At 57.0% G+C, this 13,931-nt stretch overlaps 5 protein-coding genes across 5 annotated transcripts; 2 read left to right on the top strand and 3 right to left on the bottom strand.

Annotated features, from left to right (window-relative positions):
- Positions 1-929: 929 nt before the first annotated feature.
- Positions 930-2,076, top strand: PHYSODRAFT_262293 (hypothetical protein; the record flags this gene model as incomplete). Its single annotated transcript, XM_009541580.1, has 2 exons — positions 930-1,854; positions 1,880-2,076. The coding sequence occupies 2 exons, from the start codon at positions 930-932 to the stop codon at positions 2,074-2,076; spliced, it is 1,122 nt and encodes a 373-aa protein (XP_009539875.1).
- A 1,753-nt stretch (positions 2,077-3,829) lies between these two features.
- Positions 3,830-4,986, top strand: PHYSODRAFT_262281 (hypothetical protein; the record flags this gene model as incomplete). Its single annotated transcript, XM_009541579.1, has 3 exons — positions 3,830-4,308; positions 4,513-4,720; positions 4,783-4,986. The coding sequence occupies 3 exons, from the start codon at positions 3,830-3,832 to the stop codon at positions 4,984-4,986; spliced, it is 891 nt and encodes a 296-aa protein (XP_009539874.1).
- Positions 4,987-5,797: 811 nt separating this feature from the next.
- Positions 5,798-6,338, bottom strand: PHYSODRAFT_358102 (hypothetical protein). The gene has a single exon (XM_009541578.1). It carries the CDS (start codon positions 6,278-6,280, stop codon positions 5,867-5,869), a length of 414 nt encoding a protein of 137 aa, XP_009539873.1. The 5' UTR covers positions 6,281-6,338; the 3' UTR covers positions 5,798-5,866.
- Positions 6,339-7,894: 1,556 nt separating this feature from the next.
- PHYSODRAFT_535894 (hypothetical protein) lies at positions 7,895-8,167 on the bottom strand (the record flags this gene model as incomplete). The annotated part of the gene is made up of 1 exon (XM_009541577.1): positions 7,895-8,167. A coding segment is annotated over one exon (273 nt), but the record flags the coding sequence as incomplete, so codon positions are not given.
- A 224-nt stretch (positions 8,168-8,391) lies between these two features.
- Positions 8,392-9,234, bottom strand: PHYSODRAFT_262298 (hypothetical protein; the record flags this gene model as incomplete). Its single annotated transcript, XM_009541576.1, has 3 exons — positions 8,392-8,663; positions 8,699-8,844; positions 8,876-9,234. The coding sequence occupies 3 exons, from the start codon at positions 9,232-9,234 to the stop codon at positions 8,392-8,394; spliced, it is 777 nt and encodes a 258-aa protein (XP_009539871.1).
- Positions 9,235-13,931: the final 4,697 nt, after the last annotated feature.

Here is a 13,931-nt window from a genome sequence, read left to right as displayed (position 1 = left end):
GTCGTCCCTATCCAGGACATCCCCTCTCAGACTATTGCAGCTCAAGCCGAAGCTCTGGAACTTCCTTTGTGCCTAGTAGCTGTGGGACTGGGAGACGAGTACACGGCTGCACTGAGGAACGCACTCCGCGATATTCCGGAGCAAATGAAGCGAACGAAGAAGTCCAGCAAGAGCCCCGAGCAGAACGGTACGACTCCGAGCGTTTCTGCCCTTGTATTTGGCGACCTTCACCTGGACGATATCTCGATCCAGCAGTGCACGCCTACAGTCAAGAAAACAGTACTTCAGTATTAGTTTATGCGTCAACAATTGTGCAATATTTCTCTTTAACAATAACAACACCTCATCGTGAGGATTGGCCCCACAGTCAATGGGATGGGCGTGTCATCTCAACAGATACAGGAAGCTTGCTTGGCATCGTTCGAGAGCCGACGGCTCGTTGCCCTCCGGGAGCCTTTACGGCAGTTCCAGAATGTAGAGTGGCGAGTGAGGCTTGGCTTCCTCTGTATGGCACTGCGTAAAGTGACTAGAGTGTTGCTTGGAGGTCGTTGCTGCGCCTGAGCTTGAGGCGGCCTTAGTTGCTAGAAGTTGAGGGTACAGTACAACTTCAACCTACAGTCATGTGACGTAAATTGTGCAGATTCCCCTCAGCCCGATGACAAAGATGTCCGCCGGAAACGGTAGGTGGACGTCAGTGTCCACGTCGGTGAAGAACAAAAAGAGGCTCGAGCAGATGTGGACGAACTTCTCCTATCCAGACAAATCTAACGAACGAATCAGCTCCTCGCCAGACCACTCATCAAACCATCCAAACTAATGATTTGATGTGCATCAATTCGCAGCGCCCTCACTTCAAAGTCTCCACTTCACTTCCGATTCCGCGAGCTCTCAAGCACGAGCCGCTCCCAATAAAGCAACCAACGGGCATCATGGCGTGGCGCGACCTCCGAATCATCCAGCGTCTGGGGCTGCGTGTGCCGCTGTTCCAAGCTCCGATGGCCGGCGCGCAAGCCAGCGACCTCGCCATTGCCGTGGCCCGTGGCGGAGGTCTCGGCGCCATTCCTTGCGCTCTGCTGTCCCCGGACGCAGTGCGCGAGCACGTGCAGCGCTTCCGAGCCGCGACGACGGCGCCGATCAACCTCAACTTCTTCTGCCACTCGCTGCCTCCTGCCAACGCTAAGGCGGACAAGCAGTGGCAAGATATCCTCGCTCCATACTACGAAGAGTACGGCGTGAACCTCGCTCACTTGACAGCGCAGGGGGCGCAACGGATGCCGTTCGACGAAGGGAGTCTCGAGCTGGTGCGGGAGCTCCAGCCTGAAGTCGTGAGCTTCCACTTCGGCCTGCCGGCTCCTCACATGCTGCAAGGCGTCAAGGACACTGGCGCCTTCGTGATCTCGTCCGCCACCACTGTGCGCGAAGCTGTATGGCTCGAAGAGCGAGGCTGCGACGCTATCATTGCTCAGGGGGTGGAGGCAGGAGGCCATCGAGCTGTCTTCCTACCCAGAGAGGGTAACAAGCCTAGCTCCTCTGGTGAGCAGTACCGCAACAGCTCCATGGATTTCCCACGACAGATTGGGACGATGTCGTTGGTCCCGCAGATCGTCGACGCAGTGAAGCTCCCGGTGATTGCAACGGGTGGAATCGGCGACGCTCGAGGGGTTCTAGCTGCAAGTGCACTTGGTGCAACCGCAGTGCAAATGGGTACCGTCTTCCTGCTCGCCGACGAGACCAAGACGTCGGCTTTGCATCGACAAATGTTGAAGCGGGCGGCGACTGCAACGGGGGAGGAAGCTCTGGAGACGGCGATCACCAACATTTTCTCGGGCCGACCAGCTCGAGGATTCGTGACGCGTGTGATGCGGGAGCTGTGCTGCAGCGCCAGAGTTCCCCACGGCTGGAGCACCACTCGCTGCGCTCAAGAAGGCTGCGGAGGTAAATGGAGACACGGCCTTCTCGTCCATGTGGTCGGGTCAGTCACCGGGCTTTGCGAAGGAGAAATCTGCCAAGAACATTGTGCGCTCATTTTCAAACCTTTTCCGTGAACACGTTTGGGGCAAAAGGCAACGTCCTTAGATCACCGAAGGCATGCCTCGCAGCGGGTTCGCAGTAAATCCGTGCGAGGTAGCCCCCGATGAAATGGCGAGGTGGACTTGGATGGTCGCCTTGATGGGTGCTTGGCTGGAGTTGGTTGTTGGGTGTGTGATGATGCATACTTGAGTGGCTTGGTCGCGATGGTCGCCGCATGCCCTTGAACGAGCGAGCTTCGTGACAGCTCCGTTGTCCGCGGCAGCTTGGCGCCTCACCCCAGGTTGAAGAAGAGGGGCGAAGGTGGGGAGGGCGCCGGAGCTGTCGAGGCCATCAGCTACTTGTTGATGCTGCGGTTGATGGGCTGCTTGGACTGCCGGAGCTGCTGTTGGAGGTGCTTGGGCGCCGTGATCCACGCCGACGCCGATGCCGCCGTCCGCACGATGGGGCGTAATGGCTGCAGTGGCGGTAGAGTCGCCTGCGCATGGGGTGACTGGCTGCTTGAAATGCATGGGCTCCTTGAAATGCATAGCCTGCTCGGGCTGCTGGGCGTCCGCGCCAGTGCCGATGCCACCACCGCACGGTGGGGGCGCAATGGCAGCCGACGGCGGAGCCAGCCGTGGGTGGATGCTTGGTGTGCTGGGGCTGCTGGTGCTGCTGGGGCCGCTTGGGCAGGGTGGACGGTGGTGCTTCGACGGCTTGGAGGGCTTGGGCTGCACGGGGAACTTGGGCCGGGGCTAGTTCTGGCACCACGCGCTGTGGGGGCCTGCAATGTCGGCGCAAGGACGGATGCTTCATGGGGCTTGATGGGTGCGGGCTGAAGGTGGGCTGCTTGGGGTGTTGGGTGGGCTTGTGCCGGACTGGGCTGGACTTGGTTGCTGCTGCTGAGCTTAGGGCCGCGATGCTGAGGCCACCGACAGCATGGTGAAGTCGCGGGGCGGAAGTGCTGGAAGACACAGAGGCTGCTAGCGCGCCATGGTAGGGGGGGGGGGGGGGCGGGCCGATCTTAATGTCGGCCAGCTAGCTGAGGAACGCCGCCCCCTAAAACTAAAACTAAGCTGCCTACTGCTCGCCAGGCAGGCCTAGTGCAAAGCCGTGGACTGTCGTCGGGCTTGAAAACGTGGCTCACTTCATCTCTCGAAAAATGGGTTTTCCACCGCTGCGCTTGTACAAAACACCTAATTATTCAGGAGTTCGACGCATTGGTGGCGGCAACCTGTGCGGGGGAGACTCGCAGCTCGCTGTAACTTAGCGCTGGGAACTCGACACGATAACTGCACTTCAATATCAACAACTTGTTGGAACAATACATGTACACGTCGACGCGCGATAATTACGTGACCACGATATTGGTGATCACCCTTTCAGGAACCATGGTGTGCTGCTGGGCTGCGAAGGGGGAGGATCGCCACCGCTGCCATGCTGCAAGGAAGCACCAACGACTACACGTGAACTTGACGAACCCTCTAGCTGTCTGTGAGCGGCGGTGAGCCCTCGTTTAATGTGCTTCAGGAAGGGCTCTCCATCGTGAGCATCCGAGTTTCTTGGGCGCTTGCTAGGCTTTCGTGGCCCGCTGGATTTGCTACGCTCACGAGGCCGCTCCGGGTACCAACGTCCATACACAAATCCAATGAGGCCAGCTGACTCGATTAGGCCTAACCCTATGCTGGTCTTTTCGACCAGTCGTTGCTCCTAACTGAGCTAAAAAGCGTATGGTTTTTAACCAATCAAAGGCGTTTTGGTTCGTGTCTGAGCGTCGCGGCGACGCGACGCCGTCGCATAGTGAGTCGCTCAGTGAGCGATGCCCTCTTTTCTCATGTGCTCCAACTGCAGAGATCTCGAGCGCAACCTGCTAGAAGAGCGCCACCACCGCCAGACGGCTGAGTATGCTCGTGATGCCGAGCTGCAGATGCGCGAGCGAGCGGACGATACTATCAAAGAGCTACGCAAGGCGATCAAGGAGCAGCGCAAGAACCTCGACGAGCAGCGCGAGACGATCATGGAGCAGCGCATTACCTTCGGCAAGCAGCTCGAGACGATCAAGCAACTGCATGAGACGAACAAAGAGCTGCGCGATGCCATGAAAAAAGAGATCGAGGCCAACGAAGACCACCGCAAGACGATTGAGCACCAACAAGACCTTATCGACAAAGGGATCAAGTCCAATGAGATCCAGCAACGCATGATTCAGGACCTGCAACGCGAATTGCCGGCTCTTCGGCACCAGCTTAGACAGCAGCAAGTACAGAACCATAGTGATATGGACAATCTGCGTCTCGAGTTTAGAGCACAACGAGAAAAGGATCGTGCATTGGTCGAGTCCAATCTTCGGGCATTGAAGCGATATCACAACGAGACCGCGCGATGCCGACCAGAACTGAAGCTACTCGCGGTCTCTTCAAATCGACGGACAGCCTTGACGATAAACGAGGGATCCATTGGAGGAAAAATGCTAGAACGCGTTCGTGCGTTCAATGAAAACAGACGCGCTGATGCGAGAGCTGAAGAAGATAAGCGCGTGAAGACGGAGATCACATTCCACCACTCGAAGGAGAAAAATTTGAAGAGGACGATCTCACGCGGCGAGCGCACGCGCGAAATATCGGTGAAAGCGTCGGACACGGTCGTCGTCCCCGGTGTGGTGGACGAAGCTCGTCTAAAAATCGACAGCGCGCTCGATGCAGCGGGGCTGGTCAGTACATCTGTTCGTCAAGATATTTTCATTGAACTAATTATCTTCTTTGCCTAGGACAGCGTGACGAAGTCGCGATTCGATATCTCCGGCGCGGCATCAAGTACGACAAGCACGAAGGCGTTGACGAAATCGTGTTTGATAGCCTCGACGAAGTCGTCGCCAGTCACAGAGCGTCGTCGAGTGACAAGTACTGCAAAGCGTCGACGTACTTGCTCTTGAATGACGTGCTGGTGACCCCTGTGTGGCAGTTCGAAGTGGTATAACCAATCAAAGTTCACTTCTCGTGAGAGCAAAAACATGAGATGCTCGCGATGCAGCAGTAGTAGAGCACTGGTACACACCTCACCTCGGGCACCTCCTTGGTGTCCGGGATCAACTGCAACCTCCTGTCTCTTGCAGGAGCAATCTGACCCCTGCTAAGTTCAGAAGAAGTGTCGGCATCCATATATTCAGCACAATAAGGAAATACTAGCACATGTAGTACTTTGGACCAACCTCGTGCTCAACCAGCACCTCCATTTGCTTATGAGGTCTGTCCAGATACTAAGCTTAACGGGAGAATCAGGGTGGGCTTCTCAACGGTCAAGTCTAGCACGACGCTAGCTTCGTCCTCGCGCAGTAGCAGCTGGGTGGCATTCATCAGCGCGTGACTCACCATCGCGCCAAGTACGCCTTCAAGCACAAAGTCCACCAGCTCCAAGACATGTTGATGGTAGTACACCACGGATCGGCTCGAATGCCAGGCGCAGAGAGGTCTGGTCGCTCGTCTTTGGGTAGCTCACAAACGCGAACGTCAGCTGCGCCTCTGGTTCCATCCCGGAGGCAACGCGACGTCGAGTTTCCTCCTCGTCCAGACCCAGCAACGGCGAATACAGCGGATGCTTCGACGTGCTCAAGTCCGTGCCCACGAAGTCCCCCACATGACCAGTAACCTCGAACGTGTCCTCGTCAGCAGAAATTTTGCCTTCCACATCGTAGCTCGTGTAATTGACACCGGCATTGCTGATGTCGAGACGCGCAAGCTGGCGATGAAGCTGGTCCTTGTTAAACGTCAGACTGAATTGTACCAGCGACGCGCGTATTATAACGAGCGGCTTTCCTCTAGAGCGCAGACTGGTTAACGCAGCAGCCTCCATCTCATGGTCACCACCGGGGGGGTGACTCCTTTGTAGATTCCTTCTCTGCTGGCAAACTTCGCGGCGGTGTGGCATCTTCAGACGGGAGATCATAGTCATGAGACTGAATTGCAGATGCGTACGCGGGTATGATGCGGTAGAACAGCGCCACAGACGACGGGTTCCTTTGCAGATGCAGCACGTTCAACTGCACGTCTGCCTCCAGTTGCGATGCCTGGCCACTTTCTTGTACTCTCGGTACTCCATTATCCTGAGAAAACGCCGTGACGTCGATAGCGATCAGGTGTGGAGTCTCGCCTGCGTCGTCTTCACCGGTAGAAATGAGTTTGTAGTAGCGAGACTCGGGCGAATACAGTTTATCTTCCATCACAAGGGCCTTCAATCGTGCGTGGAAGTCCTGGAGGGCTGAGTACGCTTCCATCGAGAAGGACGTTTGCGAGGCCCGCAGGATAAATGCGTCCTTAGCAGCCGACTCCCGCAAGTTGAGCTCCACACATCCAAGCGACAGCTCCATCTCCAGCAGGAATTTCTTCTCGGATGTTATTAACGGGAACGACAGTGGCATTGCTTGTACCTTCATCAATCGTGCTTTCGGAATCCGTCGCACTCTCTTCGTCGCCACTCTCATGATCTTGATCCTCGAAGTAGAACAGGAGCCTACCGTTATCCCGGGCAATGGTCGCGGCTTGTGCAACTATGGACGAGTGGATCTGGCCCAGCGCCACAAGCTGCTCCTCCACTAGGCATATCGAGATCTTGGGAACGGCAGCGTAGATGCCCAGTTGCGGCAGCGGCCTTGCCTCCACGTCTTTCCGTCCAGTACGTGAAGAAAGTCATGAGCTAGCTGCGTGTGAAGTGAAAACTCAATCGACAGCTCCTTCACAATCTTGTTGACGCCGCGGAGTTCTTCGTCAGACCAGTCCACCAACTGCTCCTGCCGTCCGAGCAACACGTGAATCTGGGTCACGTGTAGCCGCCAATGCAGTCGACGGGGATCTTCTCCTGTCGTTTCCAGCCGTGTCGATAGCCGTAACCTTTATCAACCGTCATCCGGACAGGCTCCCTGCGGACGCGGACCTTCAGCGTGGCTTCCACGTCATCGTCACCCTGCCGTTGGGTCTGTAGCACCGCCCGACGACTCACGTCGATACTGACGCAGCACGTACCCGGGCCTTCCCACGGCGATAGCGACGATGCCGGGCTACAGAACGAATGGAACCGAAAATCGTGTGCGAGCCCGTTAAAGAGGTCGAAGTGCTGCACTTGGAAGCTCGCGTCCCCTCGTTTTCTGGCTGAATGTTCACAGCCAGCGAGCCATTGAACATTACAGTCACGAACAAACTCTCGTGTGCGTTGGATTGAAACAGCCATTTGTCAGCTGAAACTGCAATCGGCACTTCGTGTGCGTTGCTAGCCTTCTCCACAGCGTTATTGTAAGCCTCGCGTAGATTTTCCCAGCCCTCGGCAGACAATACGTGCTCCTCCGCTGCTTCACTTGACGCGGGAGCAGATTCACTTTCGCCGACGACGAAATACGAGTACCACGAGCCACCTCCGCCATGAGTCGCCTGTGTTTTAGCGTGTTCTTTGGCCGAAGCTTCCACTTCCTCCTTCGCACGCTTCTCGGCGGCTTCGGCAACGTCGCGTAACAGCAGCACCACATCCAGCGGGTAGATTTCTTCATATCGCTGCTTGAACTTGCCCTGCCTCGTCGAGGGGTCCAATGGTGAATCGTTGCGCAGCTCCGTCCTGAAAGCCTCGACGTACAATTTTTGCTCCAGCAGCGCCTTCTGTACTGACGACCAGCGCATTTGGCGGTGATGTGGGCGTGGGGGATCAGATGCACGTCCCGCAGCGTCACCTGCAGGTTGGCCACGATGCGGGCCGTGAGTCTCGAGACGAAGGTGCCCTCGTCCTCCTCGGGCTTCTGCTGCTCGTGCTGCTCCTGACCCGGGCCAACGCGCGCGGCGAAGCGGCGGTGCTGGCGCAGCAGCTCCAGCTGATTCTTCTCGGCCGCGCTGCGCGGCTCCGTGTTGGGCACCACGAGCGCCAACACGCCCTCGAGAGTGATGGCCATGCTGGCGCTGCCCAACTGGTTCCAGGGCAGGCGCACCAGCACGCGGCCCACGCTGCCGCTGGTCACGGCTACGGGCAGCTGCAGCTCGGCCAGCGAATGCGGCTTTAGTGACAGGTCGCGCAGCTCCAGCTCGCCACTCCACAGCCCCACGACCAGCGAGTCGCTGCGCAGGCCGGCCACATACTTGCCCAGCTGCGCCTCCAGGATCGACAAGATGATGGCCTTGGCCATGGCTGCGGGCGGCATCGATAGCGGCGGCAAGGGTGTACAGGATCCGCGTAATCAGATTGTAGCCATGTTCCGTGAAAATAGGTGCGAGCGAAATAGTGGTTTAACATCAGCACGTCGTACGAGACCTTGACTAGAGCGGTCTGCTCGGTCGTGAAGCGAGGCAAACGCTCACCGACTCGCTCGCGCATGACGGGCGGGTAGTCGCCGGAGGTGAGGGGCAGCAGCTACCAGCCAAACTTGAAGTTCATCGCGCGCTCCGCAGCTTCTGCATCTTCAATGTTGTTCTCCCGAAGAGGGTAGAACTGATTGGCATTGAGTACGATACCCATGCGCTTTAGGCTGGACAACACCACTCGATTGAGATCCCTGAACCGTTGCACGGAGTACGCGTGTGACAGGAGCACATTGTGCGCCACCTCGTAGACCAGCGTGGGCGAGTCGTAGAATCCTGGCGGGTGCAGACCCGTGTTGTAGCCGTACACGACGAAGGAAGTGGCTCGTTGAAGGTGGTCCAGAAGTCGACCTTGTCACCGAATTCGTTGTACGTCGAGTGCTCCACGAAGTGGTCGATGATCTCCGGGTTGAGCCATCCCTGAGGGGTGAGCTTGTTGTGCAGCTTCGTGGGCAGGTCCCAGTGGCAAATGGTAAAAATCGGAGAGATGCCGCTCTCAACCAACCTGTCAAGCAACGCGTGGTAGAAGACGAGACCGGGGGCGTGGGCGCATGCGTCGCGCTTCCGGGTCCCAGTTCATTGTGCGCGACCACGAGGCGGAGAAGCGGAAGGACTGGAGTCCCTTCTCCCCCATGAGCTTGATGTCGTCCGCATAGTGGTGGTAGAAGTCGTCGACGTTGGCGCACTCGAAGCCAGGCTGTTCACGACAAAAGTCGTCCCAAATGCTCGGAGTGCGGCCGTCCTCGTTCCACGCGCCCTCCACCTGGTACGACGCGGTGGCCGACCCGAAGAGGAAATCAGCAGGGAAGCAGCGAGGCTCGGTGGCCGCTGCAGGGGAAGAGAGCAGGGTGATGGTCGCCGCCGCCGCGAGTCCGAGACGGTGCAGCAGCCACATCACTTGAGCTGTTAGTTCGAGGCGGCAACTTCACGAATGAGGCAGGAGCGGATTCGCAAGATCTCGACGAAAGCGTTGGCGCTACTGTAGGGCTGTTTCGCGCAGTGCTCGAAAGTGCACGAAAGTACTTCGGCGCCATTGCTGCCTTACCGGTACTGTGTGCTTGTGGCACATGATATGTCGAACAACATACTACCTTACCCGGGCGACAAGCGTCCCGGGGGAGGTCGCAGTTCGTAAGTGTAAGGTTCTGGTTGTGCTTGTTGTGTTGCGAGTAAAATGGAAACTGAATTGATGTCTTTGTCTGTTTGCTGCTATCCATCTACCCGAGGGCGCCCTCATGGCGCTCGGTCCTAAACATGAAGTGGTTGGCTGAGGCGTGCCGGAGCAGGAGCTTGCGCAACCGGTGAGTATGCAGACGACGACTTGGGCTCTCTGCGTGCGGACTCAACTGATGATGTGGTTGTGTTCTGCTCTTGCACGTGCAGATCATTACACTCCCCCCGACTTGAGCGAGTCGCGGCACCTTGAACGTTGAAGTCGCCGAAGTTGAAGTTGGTAGTACCGTAGACCCCGATGTAAGGAACACTACCGTCAAAACGCTGTTCAAGAGAATTCCACTAGGCCCGTGCCACTCGATTGCGTTGGCGAAGATCTTTTAGCAGCGCTTCCCAGTGGCTGACGTGTTTGATGTCGCGCTCGCGTTCCCACGTGTTCTCATGGCGAGGGAGCCCGTGCCACTTGACCAAGTACTCAGGTTGGCGGTTGAAGATGCGCTTCTTGATCAGAGCTTCGACAACGTGTAGTGGCTCGTCATCGTCGTCGAAAATCACGGGAGTCGACTTCGGGATCACACGGCCGACGAAGCGATCAGGGTTGCTGTTGTATACCTTGAGCTTGTCGATGTTGAAGCGTGGGCTGATGTGATTCAAGTTGGCCGGTAGATCCAGCAGCGCGACGTTGCCGTGAAGTTCCAGGATCGGGTACGGACCGATGAAGCGCGGGATGAACTTCCGTGAGCGAAGCGTCGTTTCCGCGGTGGCGTGCGAGATGTTCAGGTCCTGCGTCGACAGCAAGGCTAGATCACTGACCTTGAATGGGTTTGCTGCACGACGCCGGTCGTAGAACTTCTTTTGAGCCTCTTGCGCATCCAACAGATTCTTCCGAGCACGTTCGATCACCTCTTGACGATGCTGAACAAATCGAGACGCGTACTCCACACGAGACCTCGCCACCGGCTGATCGCTCTCCATACTACCCAATGGGTTCTTAGGGTGACGACCGGTGTCGCCGAAGAAGGGCGACAGCTTCGACGAGCTGGACACCAGTGTTGCGTGTGCATACTCAATCATGGGCAGGTGCTCATTCCAGTCGTTGCCATGGTACGAAACAGAGCATCGCAACGTGTCCTCGAGAGTCCGATTCTGACGCTCAGTTTGGCCATCGGCCTGCGCTCGGTGGGCAGTCGTAATCGCTGTCTTGATCTTCACCAGCTGTACCAGTGCTTTCCAGAACTTCGACGTGAACTTCGGGTCCCGGTCGGAGATGATGGTCGATGGGATACCATAGCACCGGATGACGTTGTTGAAGAACAGCTTGGCAATGTCTTCCGCAGTCGCCGTGGTGTGCGTTGGGATGTAGACTGGACGCTTTGACAGCTTGTCCACCACGACCATGATCGCATCAAAGCCGTCGGATACAGGCAAATGCGTGATGAAGTCAGTCGAGACAACATCCTAACACGCAGCGGGCAACGGGATCGGCTGAAGCTTTCCTGCTCTTCGTCCGGTGCTTGACTTGTACCTCATGCATGACTCACAACTCTGAACGTAGGCTTTGATGTCCAGATCCATGCTCGGCCAGAAGTACCACTGTGCCGCAGCAAGCTGAGTGCGACGGATGCCTGGGTGCGCCATGATCGCCGTATCATGCGCGTTGTGAATGACATCGAGCCGAAGTTTCCGGTTGTTTGGCACACAGAGGCGGCGTAGGCTGTCGTTGCTCTTCAAATAGATCAACCCGCGAATGACTTCGTACTCTTCCGACGAGCGTCTGGACTTCCACAGTGGCTTGAAGACTGGATCTCTGCCGTATGCCTTCTGAAACGCCCGCTTCGTTTGGTTATCCAGCTGAAGTGAGCTGATCACCGTGCTGTCCTCCATTGACGCTGCGTTCAACCTCATGCGCCACTGTGCTGTGCCAACTCCGAGTGCCTTTGTGGCTGGCTGTTTGACGGCCAGCATCACAGCTTGATCCCGGGACGGTATGCTTTGGAGCTTCGCCGTAGCCATGGTACGTCGTGAGACCACGTCTCGAATGTTCGTGCATGGGGTAGACGTCAAACACGCCGTACACACTACAACCGGCCCGGTCTTGGACTCACAATCCTCCTGCTCCTCCCCCGGCCTCGATGAAGCATCAGGGGGGCGCGACAACGCGTCCGAAACGACATTCAAAGCTCCTGGATGATGATGCAGAGTGAACTGGAAGGACGCAAAGAAGTCGAGCCAGCGGGCCAGGCGACCCGACAGGCGTGGATGCTGCAAAAACCACTTGCACGCCGAATTGTCCGTGTACACTTCAAACGAGACTCCATGGAGGTAATGACGCCAACGTGTAAGCGCCTGCTTGATCGCAAAGAGCTCCTTCTCGTGAACAGGCCAGTTCAGCTCGTGAGGTCCCAGCTTCTTGCTGAAGAAAGCCACGGGGAGATCGTTGCCATCATGCATCTGAGAGAGCACTCCACCAATGCACGCATGACTGGCATCCGTTGTCACGATGAATGTTTTTTCAAAGTCCGGCAGACGAAGCACCGGAGCGTGCTGGAGCGCGAGCTTAATGGCATTGAAAGCTTGGCGCTGGTGTTCGTTCCATACCCAAGCGACATCCTTCTTGGCCAGAGAGCTCAGGGGCAGTACCAACGTCGCAAACTGGTGGATGAAGCGACGATAGTACCCGGCGAGGCCCAAGAAGCGTTGGAGGTCCTTGATGTTGCATGGCTCGGTCCACTCTGCGATGGCTCGAGTCTTGCGAGCGTCCACGTGCAACCCATCAGCAGAGATGGTGTGGCCAAGGAAGTCCACCGAGGCTTGTCCGAAGTCGCACTTGTCAGGACGGGCGTAAAGCTTGTTAGCGCGCAGGACTTCGCAGACTTGTCGTAAGTGTTCAACGTGGTCAGCCATCGATCGCGAGAAGATGCAGATGTCGTCAAGGTAAACGACCACGAACAGTAGATGACTCAGCAGCTTGCGCATCAGGCGTGTCCACGTGCATGGCATGCCGGCCAGACCCATGGGCGCCACGTTCCAATGATATATCTCATGGTTCGTCCTGAATGCCGTGTACTGTTTTGACGTCGGAGACATGCGCATTTGGTGGTATCCACTCGCGAGGTCGAGAATAGAGAATACCACTGCGCCCACCATGCGATCGAAGAGTTGTTCGATGTGCGGTAGCGGGATCTTAGCCACATCCGAGGCGGCATTCACCAAGCGATAGTCGATGACCCATCGAATCGGCATGTGCGGGTTGTTCGAGTGCAACCACTCCAAGCGGGATGGGAACTTGCCCGTCGCGGGATCCTTTTTCGGCACGCCGAAGATGTTCGATACCCAGGGAGAGTCCGACACTTCGACCCAGTTCTTCTTCAGCAGCTCTGCCACAAAGATGTCCAATACTTCCTGCTCAACCTTCGAGAGGCGGAAGGGAGCTCGGTTGCTTGGCGTCACCCCTGGTTTCAAGACCACTTCGTGCTCGATGGAGCGGCTTGGTGGTAATCCAGGTGGCAGCTCTGCTGGAAAGACATCTGCGAACTCTTCAAGAACCGCTTGAAGCTGCAATGGCACGGACTTCACCTTGAGCGACGTCTTCACCGTGACATGATACAGTTCGACGTACTCGTCAGCCTTCACCTTCTTCTCGGACTCCGCAGCCGCAAGAACACACAGCGGCGACGCGCCTGTACCATCGTCACCGTCGTCAAAGATGCGTGGTAAGGTCTGGTGTCCCAGCGCTGCTAGTGAGCTCGGTCCCAACGGCATACTGAAGTAGCCTGCCTGCATATGGTCATCGAGCTGCTGCCGCAGGTTCGGGGGAAGCGGGTGCTGAAGAAATTCCGGTTTCACTTCCACTGAAGCCACCGTCGGTCCCGCCACCTCAAGACTGCTGTTCACGGAACCGAAGTCATGTACTACACGCTGGTTGGGGAAGGGCATCACTCCGGTTTGCCAATTGATGATCGGGTTGAACTGCACTAACCACAGGTGACCGAGAATCACGTCTTGGTTTGAAGATACCTCACATCAATGAGAGAAACATCGTTGAAGACTCTGCCATCAAAGCAGACAGTCTCCAAACATTGCTGTGCGGTACGCGCCGGGGTTGTCGTGCCATCAAAGCGCTCGGCCGTGGCCTTGGTGGTGCTGCGCGAGACCCGGACGCACAATGTTGCGCTCTGCACCACTGTCGATCAAGACTCGCACTGCCTGGCCGCTCATCGCTCCCTCGAACCTCAACAGTTCACGATTGGGCGACAACTTCGCGTCGAGAGACACCATGTTCAGCTGCAAACTGTCGATGACCTCGACGTGGTCGTCGCGGTTGTCTGCGTAGGCGTCGTCATCGTCGTCGTCTTCAACAATGCGGCGAAACGAGCCCTCGTTTGCGCGGAAAGAACCGCGCCCTTGTGGAGGACGAGA

The sequence above is a fragment of the Phytophthora sojae genome (genome assembly GCF_000149755.1).
Source record: "Phytophthora sojae unplaced genomic scaffold PHYSOscaffold_26, whole genome shotgun sequence".
In the NCBI taxonomy this organism is placed as follows: domain Eukaryota; phylum Oomycota; class Peronosporomycetes; order Peronosporales; family Peronosporaceae; genus Phytophthora; species Phytophthora sojae.
This window is presented reverse-complemented; position numbering and strand designations above follow the sequence as displayed.

What these genes read in the sequence shown, in the direction of transcription:
- PHYSODRAFT_358102 (XM_009541578.1), bottom strand. Translation starts at nt 6,280, where the DNA reads ATGGAAGCGTACTCAGCCCTCCAGGACTTCCACGCACGATTGAAGGCC.